The sequence below is a fragment of the Nelumbo nucifera genome, chromosome 1 (assembly GCF_055504915.1).
Source record: "Nelumbo nucifera cultivar China Antique chromosome 1, China Antique-T2T, whole genome shotgun sequence".
NCBI lineage: Eukaryota > Viridiplantae > Streptophyta > Magnoliopsida > Proteales > Nelumbonaceae > Nelumbo > Nelumbo nucifera.
The window spans coordinates 80271235-80284837 of record NC_142649.1 but is presented as its reverse complement, the minus strand read 5'-3'; the positions used below and the strand labels follow the sequence as shown (position 1 = coordinate 80284837).

Sequence of the window (13603 nt, the reverse complement as noted above, 5' to 3'; positions counted from 1 at the left end):
CTGTTTTACCAAAAAAAAAGCGGATTGAATTTGAATTGAATCTGGGTTTTCAGATACCGTGGATTAGGGGTGTAGTTTGGACCAGATGGACGAGGTCGAATCCAATCCGATGAATATTTTGGACCATATTCAATGTAGTGATGGGTCTAATGGCTTTAGCATTTCAATATTTTAATGTGGAATTGGGATCTGCTCCTCACAGACTGCACCTTGTATCCATCTCACAGCCCCATTCCACCATATATTGAGAACATCTCTCCATGAATAACAATATAAAGTACAAGAGATGTTTCCGATGTAAGGCTGCTATGCATTGTGAGGTTGCTGTGAGGAGTGTTCCATGAGGAGCAGATCTAGACTCAATTGACAAAGAGAAAGGGGGTTATAGGTTTCTATCCACAAGATATTACAGTTGTGCATTGAGAATATTTTCCTTGTCATTCATGGAGAGATGTTCCCAATGTATGGTGGTTGTGCTATTGGATAGGGTTGTGGAAGCAACTTGTGGGTAGTAGATCCTACGCCTGAAGAGAATAGCGATTATGTAGTCTGAACATTTTTGCCCTTCATTGCATGGATTTAATTATGCATAGAAATTGGCTTCAGTGCTCACAAGACCTTGCTTATACAGTTTGAACAGTCCCTTGCAACCTTGCATTGGGACTATCTCCCCATAAAAAAGCATACAAGTATGGAGATATTGATTGTAAAAGGCCATGAAAACGGTGTGAGCACTGAAGCCGATCTCTTATGCATAAGCCTTCTCTCTTGACTTTGTTCTCTCTCTCTCTCTCTCTCTTTTCACCATACCTTTTTTTTCTGTTTTTTTATTTTATAAAAGCTCCTGTTTAGAAGGAAATAACAATATATTTTATTTTAGGGTAATTTGCTAAAGCCTCACCCGAAGTTTAGTAATTGCAATCACCTCCCCTCAACATTTTGATACAGTTGCAAGTAGACTCCATATGCTATAATCTTCTAAAAAAACCATGAAAATGTCCAAAATACTCATACAATTACTATTGAGGCTTGGTTTTTATTGAAGAAATACAAACTTTATGAACAACAAAAACAAAGAGAATTTAAAGTTGTAGTTTTACCTTTGAGTGATTGAAGGTACAATTGCTCTGAAGCCAATTTCTAATTATGAAGATTGAAAGTTGTAGTTGTAGTCTATCTCTAATTATGAAGATTGAAAATGTAATTTCAATTAATGCTTTCCACCTCATTTAATCCCCTCTCATTAACTCTTATATTTGATGTATTAACTCCATTCTCTCTTATTAAATTCTATATTTACGTTATTTTTTCACTAATAAATGCTACTAATTAGATCTGTCCAATACTTTTAACAATATAAACCTATATATTTTAAAACTTACTCAAAAAACAAAACCATTCTTTACCCAAGTGATAGACTAAGCAATTCAACAATCCAAATCAAATTGGTCAACCCATGAAATCATAGTTATATAATAAAATTTTTAAATAATATTCAAAATTACAAAAATGTGGAAAAAATAGACAGATTTATGATATTTTTATTAATTAAATTAAAAAAATAAGTTAATAAAGAAGAATTATTTTTATTGATGACGAAAATAAAATACATAATCTAAAATTAACAAAAAATGAGATTATTTTCCTATTTGGCGAAGATCAATAGTTAAACTTTTGGATCGAATCTATCAACCTTTAATGTCATAATTAAATAATAAAAATTAATAAAATATAAAAAAAACACAAAAATACATAATTTTACAAAATAAAACATATTTATCATATTAAACAAAAAAATGTATACATAACAATATTATTTTTACACACATAAAAATAGAAAAATTGAGCACATCTATAACTCCATATTTACACTACTATTAAAAATATAAATAAGATTGTGGAACTCTCTTTTAACTAAAATACCCATTTTATGAATTTAATCCCTATTTAATTGTGAAGCTTAAAATGTAATTTGAATTACAATTTTCACCTCATTCAATTCCCTCTTTAAATCTTACATTTTTTTTTCATAAATGAACAAAAAAAAAATACTAAGAGGACAAAACATTGCATAAAAAATCCACCCAAGTAGGTAGGCTATCAATGATACTCAATATGAGGTTCTTACATAATCATATTTGGATTTCGCAATATGCATCCGATCAATAGTATAAAACAAAAAAATATATAAATTTTGTAGAAAATTTTGGATACATTATTACTATCATTATCATCTAAAATTTCCATGTGCAAAACATGTGCATATTTACTAGTATATATGAAATATATATTCTAATAGTATATATGGAGAAATATATTACAATTAATATAACGGAATGCATAGAAATCATATAAATTTATTGATAATGTATCAAATACATTGCATATGTTCCCTCAGGCCTCAATGTCATTGATGTATGGAAAATCAAGGTAATGATTTTATCCATTATTTCCCTTAGGCCTAGTTTGATTGCAATGCAGTTTCCTTTGAACTGGTGCAAAATCATGGAACTGCAAATGAGTTAAATGCAAATTCTGATTTATTTTTGTTTTAAATTTTACTTTATTTTGTTTGTTTACATTGTAAATGAAGTAAAAGAAAACTAAAAGCAAAGTAAAGTAACACCCAAAGCATAAGCAAATGGGAATTTACACTTTCCTAATTTGTACTCTCATATATTTATATTAGTGCAAATAAAATTGCAATGCAAACATAGGGACCCTTAGGAAATAAAATGAATTTCATTGTCCTTTTCTCTTTAGAACAAGAAGAAAACTTGATCTTGCTTTATATATTAACATATCTGAAAAAGAGCATATATGAAGATTTTTCAAACAATAGCTCTGAATTTATGGGGAAAGAAGGAAGAAAGCAATACAAATGGTGAGATAACTCAAATCACATAGGTAAGGATCTTAATTAGCTGGTGGAAATCCACTGGTTTCAACAGCAAGCAACATCAAATGACGAACTTTTTGTAATGGCAGGAGAATGTATGTAGAAGACACAATCAACCAATTGAAGATCATTGGCAAATACAGCTTTATCTAGGGCACCAGAACTAGATATTAGCTTCATGCACTCCAGTGAGTCCATTCTGCTGATAATTAATTTATCAGAGAAATGTCTTTTGGTTTATTAAAACGACAGCCATGTATACCTGCTGTTGCACATTGATCCCTACTTTGACTTGTACCTTTTTTTTTCCATCAGTATCCTTGCTTCGAATCATTAGCATGAACAAGACCTGATGCTCAAAATCCATTTACCAATACTTGCTTCAATGTGATCAAATGGTCCTGACCCACTGTATTGCTTTAATATGAGATACAGTGCTGGAAGGATTTGTACTACTAGAAGTCAGGATCAGTCTGTATTTCATTGGCAATTTCTTTGGTCAATCTGTCAGCGCGCTCATCCTGTCCACCTGCAAATGTATAGACCCTAAATGCCATCTGAAAAGCCTTCCAGAGCATCATAGCATATGTCTGGGTTCGTTTTTCATTCTTCTGATCTGTTGCTGTTGCTTTGGCTTCCCTTTTCTCCTAAAACAACAGGAAAATGCCCAACAAAAAGGTTAAAGAATTGTTCTTAATAATAAAATCAAATAGGCATTTCAGGCAAAATGTCCTCAAGTTACATACCTTAAGTGCCAATTCCATGCAGTTTGAAGAAACATCCACCATCATTTCCTTGATCCGCACAAGGATTTCAAAGTCAAAGGTGATATTTTGATTCTGGAATCTCTTAGATTCCTCATCTTTGGTTCGTTCCACTGCATCCAATTCCCCCTTGATCTGTATTTATGCCTTTGATTAATGACAAAAAAATTGGTAGAGGTGAAGGTAATGCTATATATATACAAGTGTAAAGTGTTTTCCACAATTAGATTATAGTTACCTTGCTGAAGTAGGCCTCAATCTTGTCAATCAGCTTGCCTAAAGGAGACACAATCTTCCAGCTTTCTAAATTAGTAACGATTGCATCCAGCTTTGAATGCAGTGCTGCTGCTATCCTTATTGTCTCCAGTTTCTTTGAAGGAAAACCTTCAAACCTCGCCAATACCTGCACTTTGAAGAATTGAAGATTGTCAACTAAAAGAATATAGGTTAAAGATGATGAAATGCATCAAAACAACAAGCTAGTGTTGGAAGTGACTTGGCTCTCATCAGTTAGATTTTCCAGGTGATGTTCGACATATTTGTGGAATTTTTGCAATTCAGCCATATCCTTTGTTTTGAACGAATTGATGGCTCCTTTTATCTCCGTGATTGCTTTTGCATACTTCTCAACATCTTCTTCAATTTGTTGGAAATAGGATGATCTAAGACTCCAAAGAAGAATTTAAATGAGAAAAGGGGACAAAAAGAAAAAAAAAGAGCATAGTTGTTTTACTCAACTGTCTAAATTCTTAACCACTCAAAATGCATTTTATAATAATTAATTGGTTTAGACTTCAGACCTCTTTGTCATCTCTGCAAGTGCATCGGCCATTCCTTGTTTACCACCATTAGAGCTCCCACCCTGACTCTTTTTTCCTTGAGTCGACTTCGTTTGTAGAGTTTCTCCTTCCACTTTTCCCTTTAGTACACGATACAATTGACCCATGTGGCTTGATCTCTTCAACTTCGTATTTTTCTTTGGACGCAAGCAGGCTTTTCCCCCTCCACCTGGAGGAGGTGGTGGAGGACCTCCTCCCTTTCCCAAAGGCATGGGTGGTGGAGGAGCTGCTCCATTTGGTAGAGGTATGGATGGTGGAGGTGGGGTAGTTGTCTTTTGGTCCAGCATGGGTGGTGGGGCTGGGGCTGGGGCGGCTGCATTTGAGGGTAGTGTAGGTGGTGGTGGTGGTGGCGGTGAAGGCGATGCTGCTACTGTAGGCGGCGGTGGTGGTGGCAGCGATGCTGCTGCTGTAGGCGGTAGTGGCAGTGGCGGTGATGCTGCTACTGTAGGCAGTGGTGGTGGCGGCAATGCTGTTACTGTAGGTTGTGGTGGCGGTGGCAATGCTTTTACTGTAGGCGGTGGTGGTGGTGGCAATGCTGTTACTGTAGGTGCTGGTGGCGGTGGCAATGCTGTTACTGTAGGTGGTGGTGGTGGCAGTAATGTTGTTACTGTAGGTGCTGGTGGCACTGGCATTGCTGTTACTGTAGGTGGTGGGGGCAATGATGTTACTGGCAAAGATGTTATTGTAGGTGGTGGTGGCACTGGCATTGCTGTTACCGTAGATGGTGGTGGTGGCAATGCTGTTACTGGCAAAGATGTTACTGTAGGTGGTGGTGGCACTGGCATTGCTGTTACTGTAGGTGGTGGTGGCAATGCTGTTACTGGCAATGCTACCATTGTAGGGGGTGGTGGCACTGGCATTGCTGTTACTGTAGGTGGTGGTGGTGGTGGAAATGCTGTTACTGTAGGTGGTGGTGGTGGTGGCAATGCTGTTACTGTAGGTGGTGGTGGTGGTGGCAATGCTGTTACTGTAGGTGGTGGTGGTGGTGGCAATGCTACCATTGTAGGTGGTAGTGGTGGTGGAAATGCTGTTACTGTAGGTGGTGGTGGTGGTGGCAATGCTACCATTGTAGGTGGTGGTGGTGGTGGAAATGCTGTTACTGTATGTGGTTGTGATAATGATAGTGATATATTCGGAAGAGATAGAGGTGTAGGTAGTGCATATGCCACTGCCTTTTGCTGCAAAGTTGGTTGGAGGGGTGGTGATGGTTGTGGAAGTAGTGTTGTCATTGCATGTGGTGGTGGTAGTGATACATTTGGAAGGGATGCTGGTGGTAGAGGTAGTGCTTGTGCTATTGCCTTTTGCTGCATTGTGGGTTGGGGTGTTGTTGACTGTATCGTATGTTCACTTGCAGCAAGGATAGGTGCTAGCATAGGAAGGGCACTCATTATGTTACTTCCAGCCCTACTTTGACTTGAATCGGACTTGAGGAGATTTAATGTTTCATTTGCATCTCTGCTATCTTTGTTTTCTTCCTTGGTTTCTGGTACTGGCAGTTCTTGGGAATTTGTCTTTGATTCTTGGGTTTTAAGCTTTGATTCATCATATTTTTTGCTACTTCGAGTCTCATAGATGATATCTTGGGTTGGTAAATTAGGGAACATATGAAAGGAGAGGCGCTTTATATCAATGGGTTTCAGTTTCGCCACATCCTGAAGCCTTAGAGGCAGGAGAAGGGGTGGTGAATATGAAAAATCTGCAAATTTTTCAATTTCTCTACAACTCTGTATCAGCTCTGGAAGAACTGAAGTTGGGGTGACTGGAGAGAAGCCAAGTTCTTTAGTGAATGAATAGGAGTACCTTAATATATCTTCAAAAGAAGAATCTTGAGAATTCTTATTATCCTCTGAATCATCTTCTTCATCCTCATCCATGACGTCAAATATTTCTTTTGCTACCATAACCATATAATCAAGCTTCTCCATCACCTTTGCACCTTCAACACAATCAATTACCAACTTTAACAAAAGAGCTCATACAAAACTAAAATTTATAGCTACCATAACAGAGAGAAATTAAGTTAACACTTAACAGACCTAATTGCTCTGAACTGATGTTCAAGACATCATCTTTCTCAGAGTTGCATTCGGCTTCGGACAACCATTGGTGATTATCGACCCATGAATCACCAAGAGATTTCAGGGAACCATAGAAGTACACCAACGCCTATGCAAACAATCTTATATTTATCAATATATAGATACCAGGAAATCATTTACTAAACTATTTCAAACACAGTTTTGATTTGAGGTAACAAACAACAAACCTGATCCAGGGTCATTTCATTAGCATCCGGCACTGTAGTACTAATTACGACCTTGGGATACAGGTTGTGGAGGTCCTCTACGGTTCGCACCAACAACTGCAAGAAAATGAAAATTGAATAAATGAAGAAATTCAGTGGTGCCACTTCCTATGATCAGATTCTCAGAAAAGGAAATTGAAGATATATACCTCAACTATGGGACCACTTCCATTGCATGGAGGAAGATCAATAATGTCCCTAAAGCATAATATCTTCTTCCGGAGCTCCACCATTAATGGGAGGCTCCATGGCCATGCAAAGGAAGGATCCACTTCCTTATTCACCACCTCCTCCTCCTGATTCTTGGCTACATTGTTGTCTCTATTAATGGTAGCCTGCACAAAGTTTGAAATATGAATTGCTTATTGGAGCTATAATTCTTTGTACCATACAAGAGAAAAGAAAAATGTAAAACCCAAACCACACAACCAATAATCAAGAACCCTGAAATTGGTAATTCACCTGCTTGCAGCAGGTCACAATACAGCTGTGACCCGCCCTTCGTAAAGGAGAATGCCTCCATTTTCGTCGCTTTACGGTGTGGCGAATCTTTTTTTTGCACCATAGCAGAGCTCCAACGAAGGTCATCCCGAGCAGCCACTGACCTTCACGAAGGCCATAGGCATATCATCCTCTCAGTTTCAGAACATTTAAACATTGTCAAATTGGTCAACAGAAAAACATCAGCATCACTCACATTGCTCCTTCTTCAAAACAAGAAAACAGATAACAAAATTCTGATTACCATGGTATAAGAGTTGGGGTTGGATTAATATTTAGGATTATTGGAAGGAGTAAAAATACAAATACATAGAGTGCAAAACTTTATATTTTGTATGTATTTGCACTAAAAATAATTTGTATTTATACTCTTACCAAACTGAGCCTTAAAAGTTAATCCAAAAAATGCAAAGATATATTCAGCTATATATTTCTGCAGGCATGAATGTCGAATGGCCCTTCCAAATAGAATTCTTAAGTTCAATCGGGCCATGCATGTTCTAATATCTTGGACAATAATGCATCGTCGAGTTGGTTTAACCTTTACGTATTACACCTCCAATCTCCATTAACATAAACAGATATGCAGGAAAGAAGAAATTAAAATGGTCACATATATAGAAGAGATCATGCTACCTTTATAACATCCAACTTATGATGGGATAGCAACGGTGCCGAATTGTAGTCCACGTACACCATCTCTAACCCCTGAAACTATCTTTGTGGAGATCGGTAGGACACAGGGATGGCCAAGTTACAAAGCTAAAAGCTTGGTACCTAGCCCCATTCCTGGTTAGCATCCACGCTAATGAAATTGGCCAAACAGAAGAAAACCCTGAAATGACTACCTGAAGCGCACTGAATAGCGCTTCCAATTGGAAATTTCCAATTGAGAAAGAAGAGAGAATTGAATGAAAGAAAGAAAAAGAAAAAGAAAAAGAAAAAGATAGAAAGAGGTTGTTTGCAAAGAAGACAGACACAGACTTTTTTTGGGAGGCCCCACGGAGAGCCCCTAGCTGTTGCCGAGGCACAGGAGCCCTCCACGCTTAGCTTAATTAGCTTAGTTGGTTTTGCTTTATTATGATCCAGCCAAAACGGCTAACGAATTAATACCCCCTCCTCCAATATAGGATGATTGATGTGTTGGAGATTTTTCAAAGGTGGACACTTCTCCAGAACGTTGAGCAAAAACAGGCGGGATACACGGCAGAGTATTTACATTGGATGCATGATCTTCATCTTCAACCCCCCCTCCCCCTTCCAATTATCTATATTATGCCATTTACGTGGGTGGGGGCACTGGGGCTGGGAAGGGAGCTAGTGTGAAACCCACTGGTAGCTTGCGGGTTTGATTTCACGCTTTCAAACGGGAGGGGATGCCAAGTCACATCTTGACCATTGAGCGTTTATTGAATAAATTCTTTTATATAGGCGCCACTTCAGCATTTTTTTAGACTCATAGGTATAGAGATTTGAAAAAGTAGGCCTTGATTTATGTGCATGCCTATTGTTGGAGAAAGTTTCACTTTAACGCTTCCTCCAACGGGTAGGCATTTTATTCACTGTTTTGCTTATCTGGTGCCTAATGATGCCTAATTGTCAATAAATGAGTTTATTATTATTTTTCTTGATTTTGCAAACAAATCAAGTACAAACCTTTAGTGAATAAACGCCCATAGTTCCAAAATGAAACTTCTTGAAACGGGAGAGGCGCACAGAAACCGATACACACAAATGCAATTAATGAGGCATTTGTTGATGGGGCACCTATGTGGCACTGTTAATAAACGTAAACGAAACCAAACATATATTGAGTCATTGGCTACTTTCTGCCACCCGGAATTTTAGGGGTAGGGTCAGGTTAAACGGTAAACCCATATGGACCTGACCCTAAAAGGTCGGGTTAGGGCAGGTGTATTTGGCTTTGTGGTTGGGTAAGGATACCCGAGTCAGGTTCGGGTTGGCTACGGATTTTGGTTGACCTGCCCCGTCGGGTCATGATACCCTTGCATGTGTACATAGTATTTTTGTAACTTTTTCACTTCTAACTCCGTAGCTTTAAAGTTTAGGATTTTTTATATGTTGATTTTGGTTCTCTTTTCTTTTCTAAAACGGTAAAATGGAAAAAGTAACACCTTAGAATCTATGAAACAAATTCCAAATTTCATTAATGGATTTTAAGTTTTCAAAACATGTTAAAAATACAACTGAAATGCCATGAGTCAGGTTGGATCACCATTAGGTTGGACCCTATAGGGTTGGACATTGGGACATCGAAGGGTTAGATTAGGGTTGAGGCAAACCTGTGCTGAACCCAACCCGTTAAAATCCCTACTCCCTCGTCCCACCCTGAACTTTCAGATTCCAACCTTTTTTTTGGGAAAATCTATGGTTTAATCCCCCTAAGAAATTTCTATTGGTTTTTTCACTTTTTGAATGTACCAACAATTAAGCACGTAGGTTGCATGTGATATTTTTTTTTCATATTAATTACTTATATTTTAGATATATCATAGTTAAGATGGAATTTGAAAATTAATAAAAGTAACAATATGATTGAAAATAAACTTAAATGATTGTAGTAAATGTACACATGCATTGCACGTAAAAATTTTAAATTACAATAACAATTACTATTTATATTTGACTATAACATCATTTCATTTATAGGTAGATTTTAAATTTGCCATTTCATTTTCATCATTATTAAGAATACTTCTTACATTTGATACTTATTTTTGTTTACTTTAATGAATATACAATATTAGAGATATGCCCTATTTTTAATTATTTTGTATTAGATATTTTACTTATTTTAATTTTTTATTATAATCCATTTGACTCCAAATGGTTGAATTGCTTACCCACCACTGTGAGGGAAGAAAATGATTTTGATTTCAAATTAATTTTCAAAATATCTATTTTATATTATTAAAATTAATATTGTGAATTTAATTAGTAGAATTTAATGATCAAAAATATATCTTAAATATAAGATTTAATGAGAGAGAATAGGAAAATAGTTTTATTTCCAATTTATTTTAAATTTTACATTCCATTTCCATCATTAATAAAATATTTCTTATTTATCATACTTATTATTGTTTCATATGTCAAATATATGATGTTAAAAAAGTTCCTAATTTTTAAAATTTTTACATTTTGTGCATTTTATCTATTTTTAAATTTTATTATTTAATTGTGACAACATGAATTTTTATTTTGACAATTATTTTTATTTAATATGATGAATATATAACATTAAAAATGCTCCTAAATGTTTTCAAAAAAAATTCTGTACCTTTTCATTTTTTGTGTTATATCCTTTTTAAATATTTATTATTCAATTATGGCATCATGAGTTTCTTTGAAAAGTTGGATCATTGGCCCACCATCTAGATAAGAAAATGCCTTAGCGTTAGAATCAATTAAATTATATATTTCATTAACTTTTACTTATCACACTTAATTTTGGTCGACAATTATTATGTAATTTTTATATATTCTTTTGATTACTTGTACTTTTTTATTTTTTTAAAAAATTATTATTTAATTATCATATAATCGATTAATCCATTTGACTCAAACCACTAACCCACCACTCAAAAAGAAAATTATTTCCATCAATGATAAAATTATTTCTTATGTATAATACTTATTTTTGTTCAATGTAATGAATGCATAATATAAGTTATGTACCCAATATTTTATTTTTTATAAATATATATCATTAGATATGTACCCAAAATTTTCTCTATTTATTTCTTTTTGTGATTTTTTGTATTTTCTATTTTTAAAAATTTTATTATTTGACTATGACATCATTTCATTACTAGGTAGATTTTAAATTTGGCATTCCATTTTCGTCATTAATAAAAATACTTCTTACATTTCATAATTATATTTGCTTAATATAATGTCTGTTAAATATTAGAGATATGCCTAATTATTTATATTTTTTATTATGTATTTTATTAAATTTATTTTTTATTATTTAATTATGTCATTATTTATTAACCCATTTGACCCCAAATGGTTGAATTGCTTACTTACCACCTGGAGGAAGAAAATGATTTTATTTTCAAATGACTTTTCAAAATAATTATTTTATACTAATAAAATTAATGTTGTGGATTTAATTAGTAGAACTTAATGATAAAAAAAATATATCTTAAATATAGTATTTAAATTTTACATTCATTTTCCATCATTAATAAAAGCACTGCTTACATTTCATAATTATTTTTGTTTAGTATAATGAATATAAAATATTAGAGATATGCCCAATTATTTTTATTTTTTGTATTATATATTTTACTAAATTTAAAATTTTATTACTTAATTATGGAATTATTTATTATCCCATTTGACCACAAATGGTTTAATTGCTTACTTACTATCGGGAGGGAGAAAATGGTTTTGTTTTCAAATAAATTTTTAAAATATTTATTTTTATACTATTAAAATTAATGTTGTAGATTTATTTTGATAAAAATATATCTTAAATATACGATTTAAGTTTTACATTCATTTTCCATCATTAATAAAAATAGTTCGTATTTATCATACTTATTATTGTTTTATATGTAGAATATATGATGTAAAAATGTTCTCAATTTTCTTTTATTTCTATTTTTCGTATTTTATCTATTTTTGACTTTTATTATTTAATTGTGGCAACATGGATTAACTCATTTAACCCAAAATGGTTTAATTTCTTACCACTACCTAGATGAAAACACTATTTTTTTCTAGGTATATTTTAAAAATATATGTTTTTTATTTTATTAGAATTATTAATTTATTATGTATGTATTTAATTAATAGAATTTAATGATGAGAAGAAGCAAAAATGTCTTAAATAAATGATTCAATGAAGAGGAATTCAAGTTAATACCTCAAATGTTGGATTTAATGAGAGAGAATTGAATGCTAAATATCTTAAAATTACCTCTTTTCAACTCATTTAATATCAATAACCAATTTTCCAATTTGCCCTCATTTTTTTATCAATAAAATTAATTAAAGAGGATAAATTTTGTTGAGGTAATTCGTTCTTTTTAAAGTAGTAAAAATTGTCTCAATTCCCCCTATCGTGACTCCAAGATTTGGTCAGTTCCCATGTTTTTTATTGATTGATCTGGATATAAAATTGAGCAGAGTAAAATGACCAAACAAGATTCATGTAACCAACCCTGTGTATTGAGTTGAATTGGTTTGTTCATATGATTAATTGGCACATATAATGTTTGGAGAAATGCAATGACTTAGAAACTCAAGTTTTGGACCAAGAGGCCATTTGCCAACAGCTGAAATGGCTGATGAATTGCTGAAGCTGAAGTTTGGTTGGTTATTATTTTTATCATTGAATATTTTATTATTTGAATATTTTGTTCATTAAAAAAATCAAGCAATAAGCCATTTTATTTAACCATATATTTCAATTAAAATCTTAAAAATATGGAACTGTACTTCTTAATTGGCCCATAGAACAAGGGTAAAAACGATAAAGTGAATGTTAGGTAGGAAGAATGTATTCAAACGCAAGGCATGAATTCAATCTTATTAAACACTTGTCCGAACATAAGTCAAAATAGTTTAGGCAAGAAATCAACAATAGGCCAATCTCTAATAACAAACTCTAGAATGAATAAATTAAGACTTGGTCCTGAGTTCCTGACTTTCTTTTCGATATTGTTGTACAAGAAACATGAAAATGTCTAAAATATTCATACAGTTACTTTTGACCAAGATATTTATTTTTCAGATTTTCTCTTCATATCAATCATTATCTTAAATCCTTTGTATCAAATCTCTTTTCTAAAATTATTTTATTTTAATTTCTGAATTTGCCCTTCATATCAATGTCTCAAAAGTAAAACTACAACTTTAAACTCTTTTTTTTTTTTTTCTGTTGTTCATAAAGTTTGCATTGTTTCTTTTTTTTTCATGTGAAAATCAGTTTCAATTGTAACTGCATCGGTATTTTGGACATTTTTTATATCTCTTATTAAAGGATTGGGAGTCAATTTGCAAGTTGCAAATAATGTTCAGAGAATATAATTGCAATTACCAAATTTCAGGGGAGGTTTCAACAACGATCAAAAACTGTAGGTGAGGTTTCAGCAATTTACACTTTAACTAATACTAAACTAGTAAAACAATTAAAAGACATGTCATCTCACCCAAAATGTAAAAATCAATCCCTCACATAAACACTACTTGCTAAACTAGTTCGTTCCATTGAAATATTACTCAGCTCGTTAGTGTATTTTAGAAACAGCAGTTAACAAAA

At 33.5% G+C, this 13603-nt stretch overlaps 1 protein-coding gene across 5 annotated transcripts; it reads right to left on the bottom strand.

Annotated features, from left to right (window-relative positions):
• Positions 1-2723: 2723 nt before the first annotated feature.
• LOC104588907 (uncharacterized) lies at positions 2724-8554 on the bottom strand. 5 transcript variants are annotated; one of them, XM_088886804.1, is made up of 11 exons: positions 7945-8084; positions 7270-7514; positions 6957-7142; positions 6769-6864; positions 6539-6668; positions 5266-6438; positions 4464-5172; positions 4160-4325; positions 3902-4066; positions 3646-3798; positions 3221-3546 (listed from the first exon to the last, which is right to left on the bottom strand). In XM_088886804.1, the coding sequence occupies exons 2-11, from the start codon at positions 7393-7395 to the stop codon at positions 3355-3357; spliced, it is 3096 nt and encodes a 1031-aa protein (XP_088742930.1). In that variant the 5' UTR covers positions 7396-7514; positions 7945-8084; the 3' UTR covers positions 3221-3354. The 5 variants fall into 5 exon arrangements, 4 of the variants coding, with proteins under 4 accessions (XP_088742928.1, XP_088742930.1, XP_010245333.1 ...); XR_016070953.1 differs by having other exon boundaries at positions 2724-3546; positions 3646-3810; positions 4464-6438; XM_088886802.1 differs by having other exon boundaries at positions 2724-3546; positions 4464-6438; positions 7270-7412; positions 7945-8554.
• Between the last annotated feature and the right edge of the window lie 5049 nt (positions 8555-13603).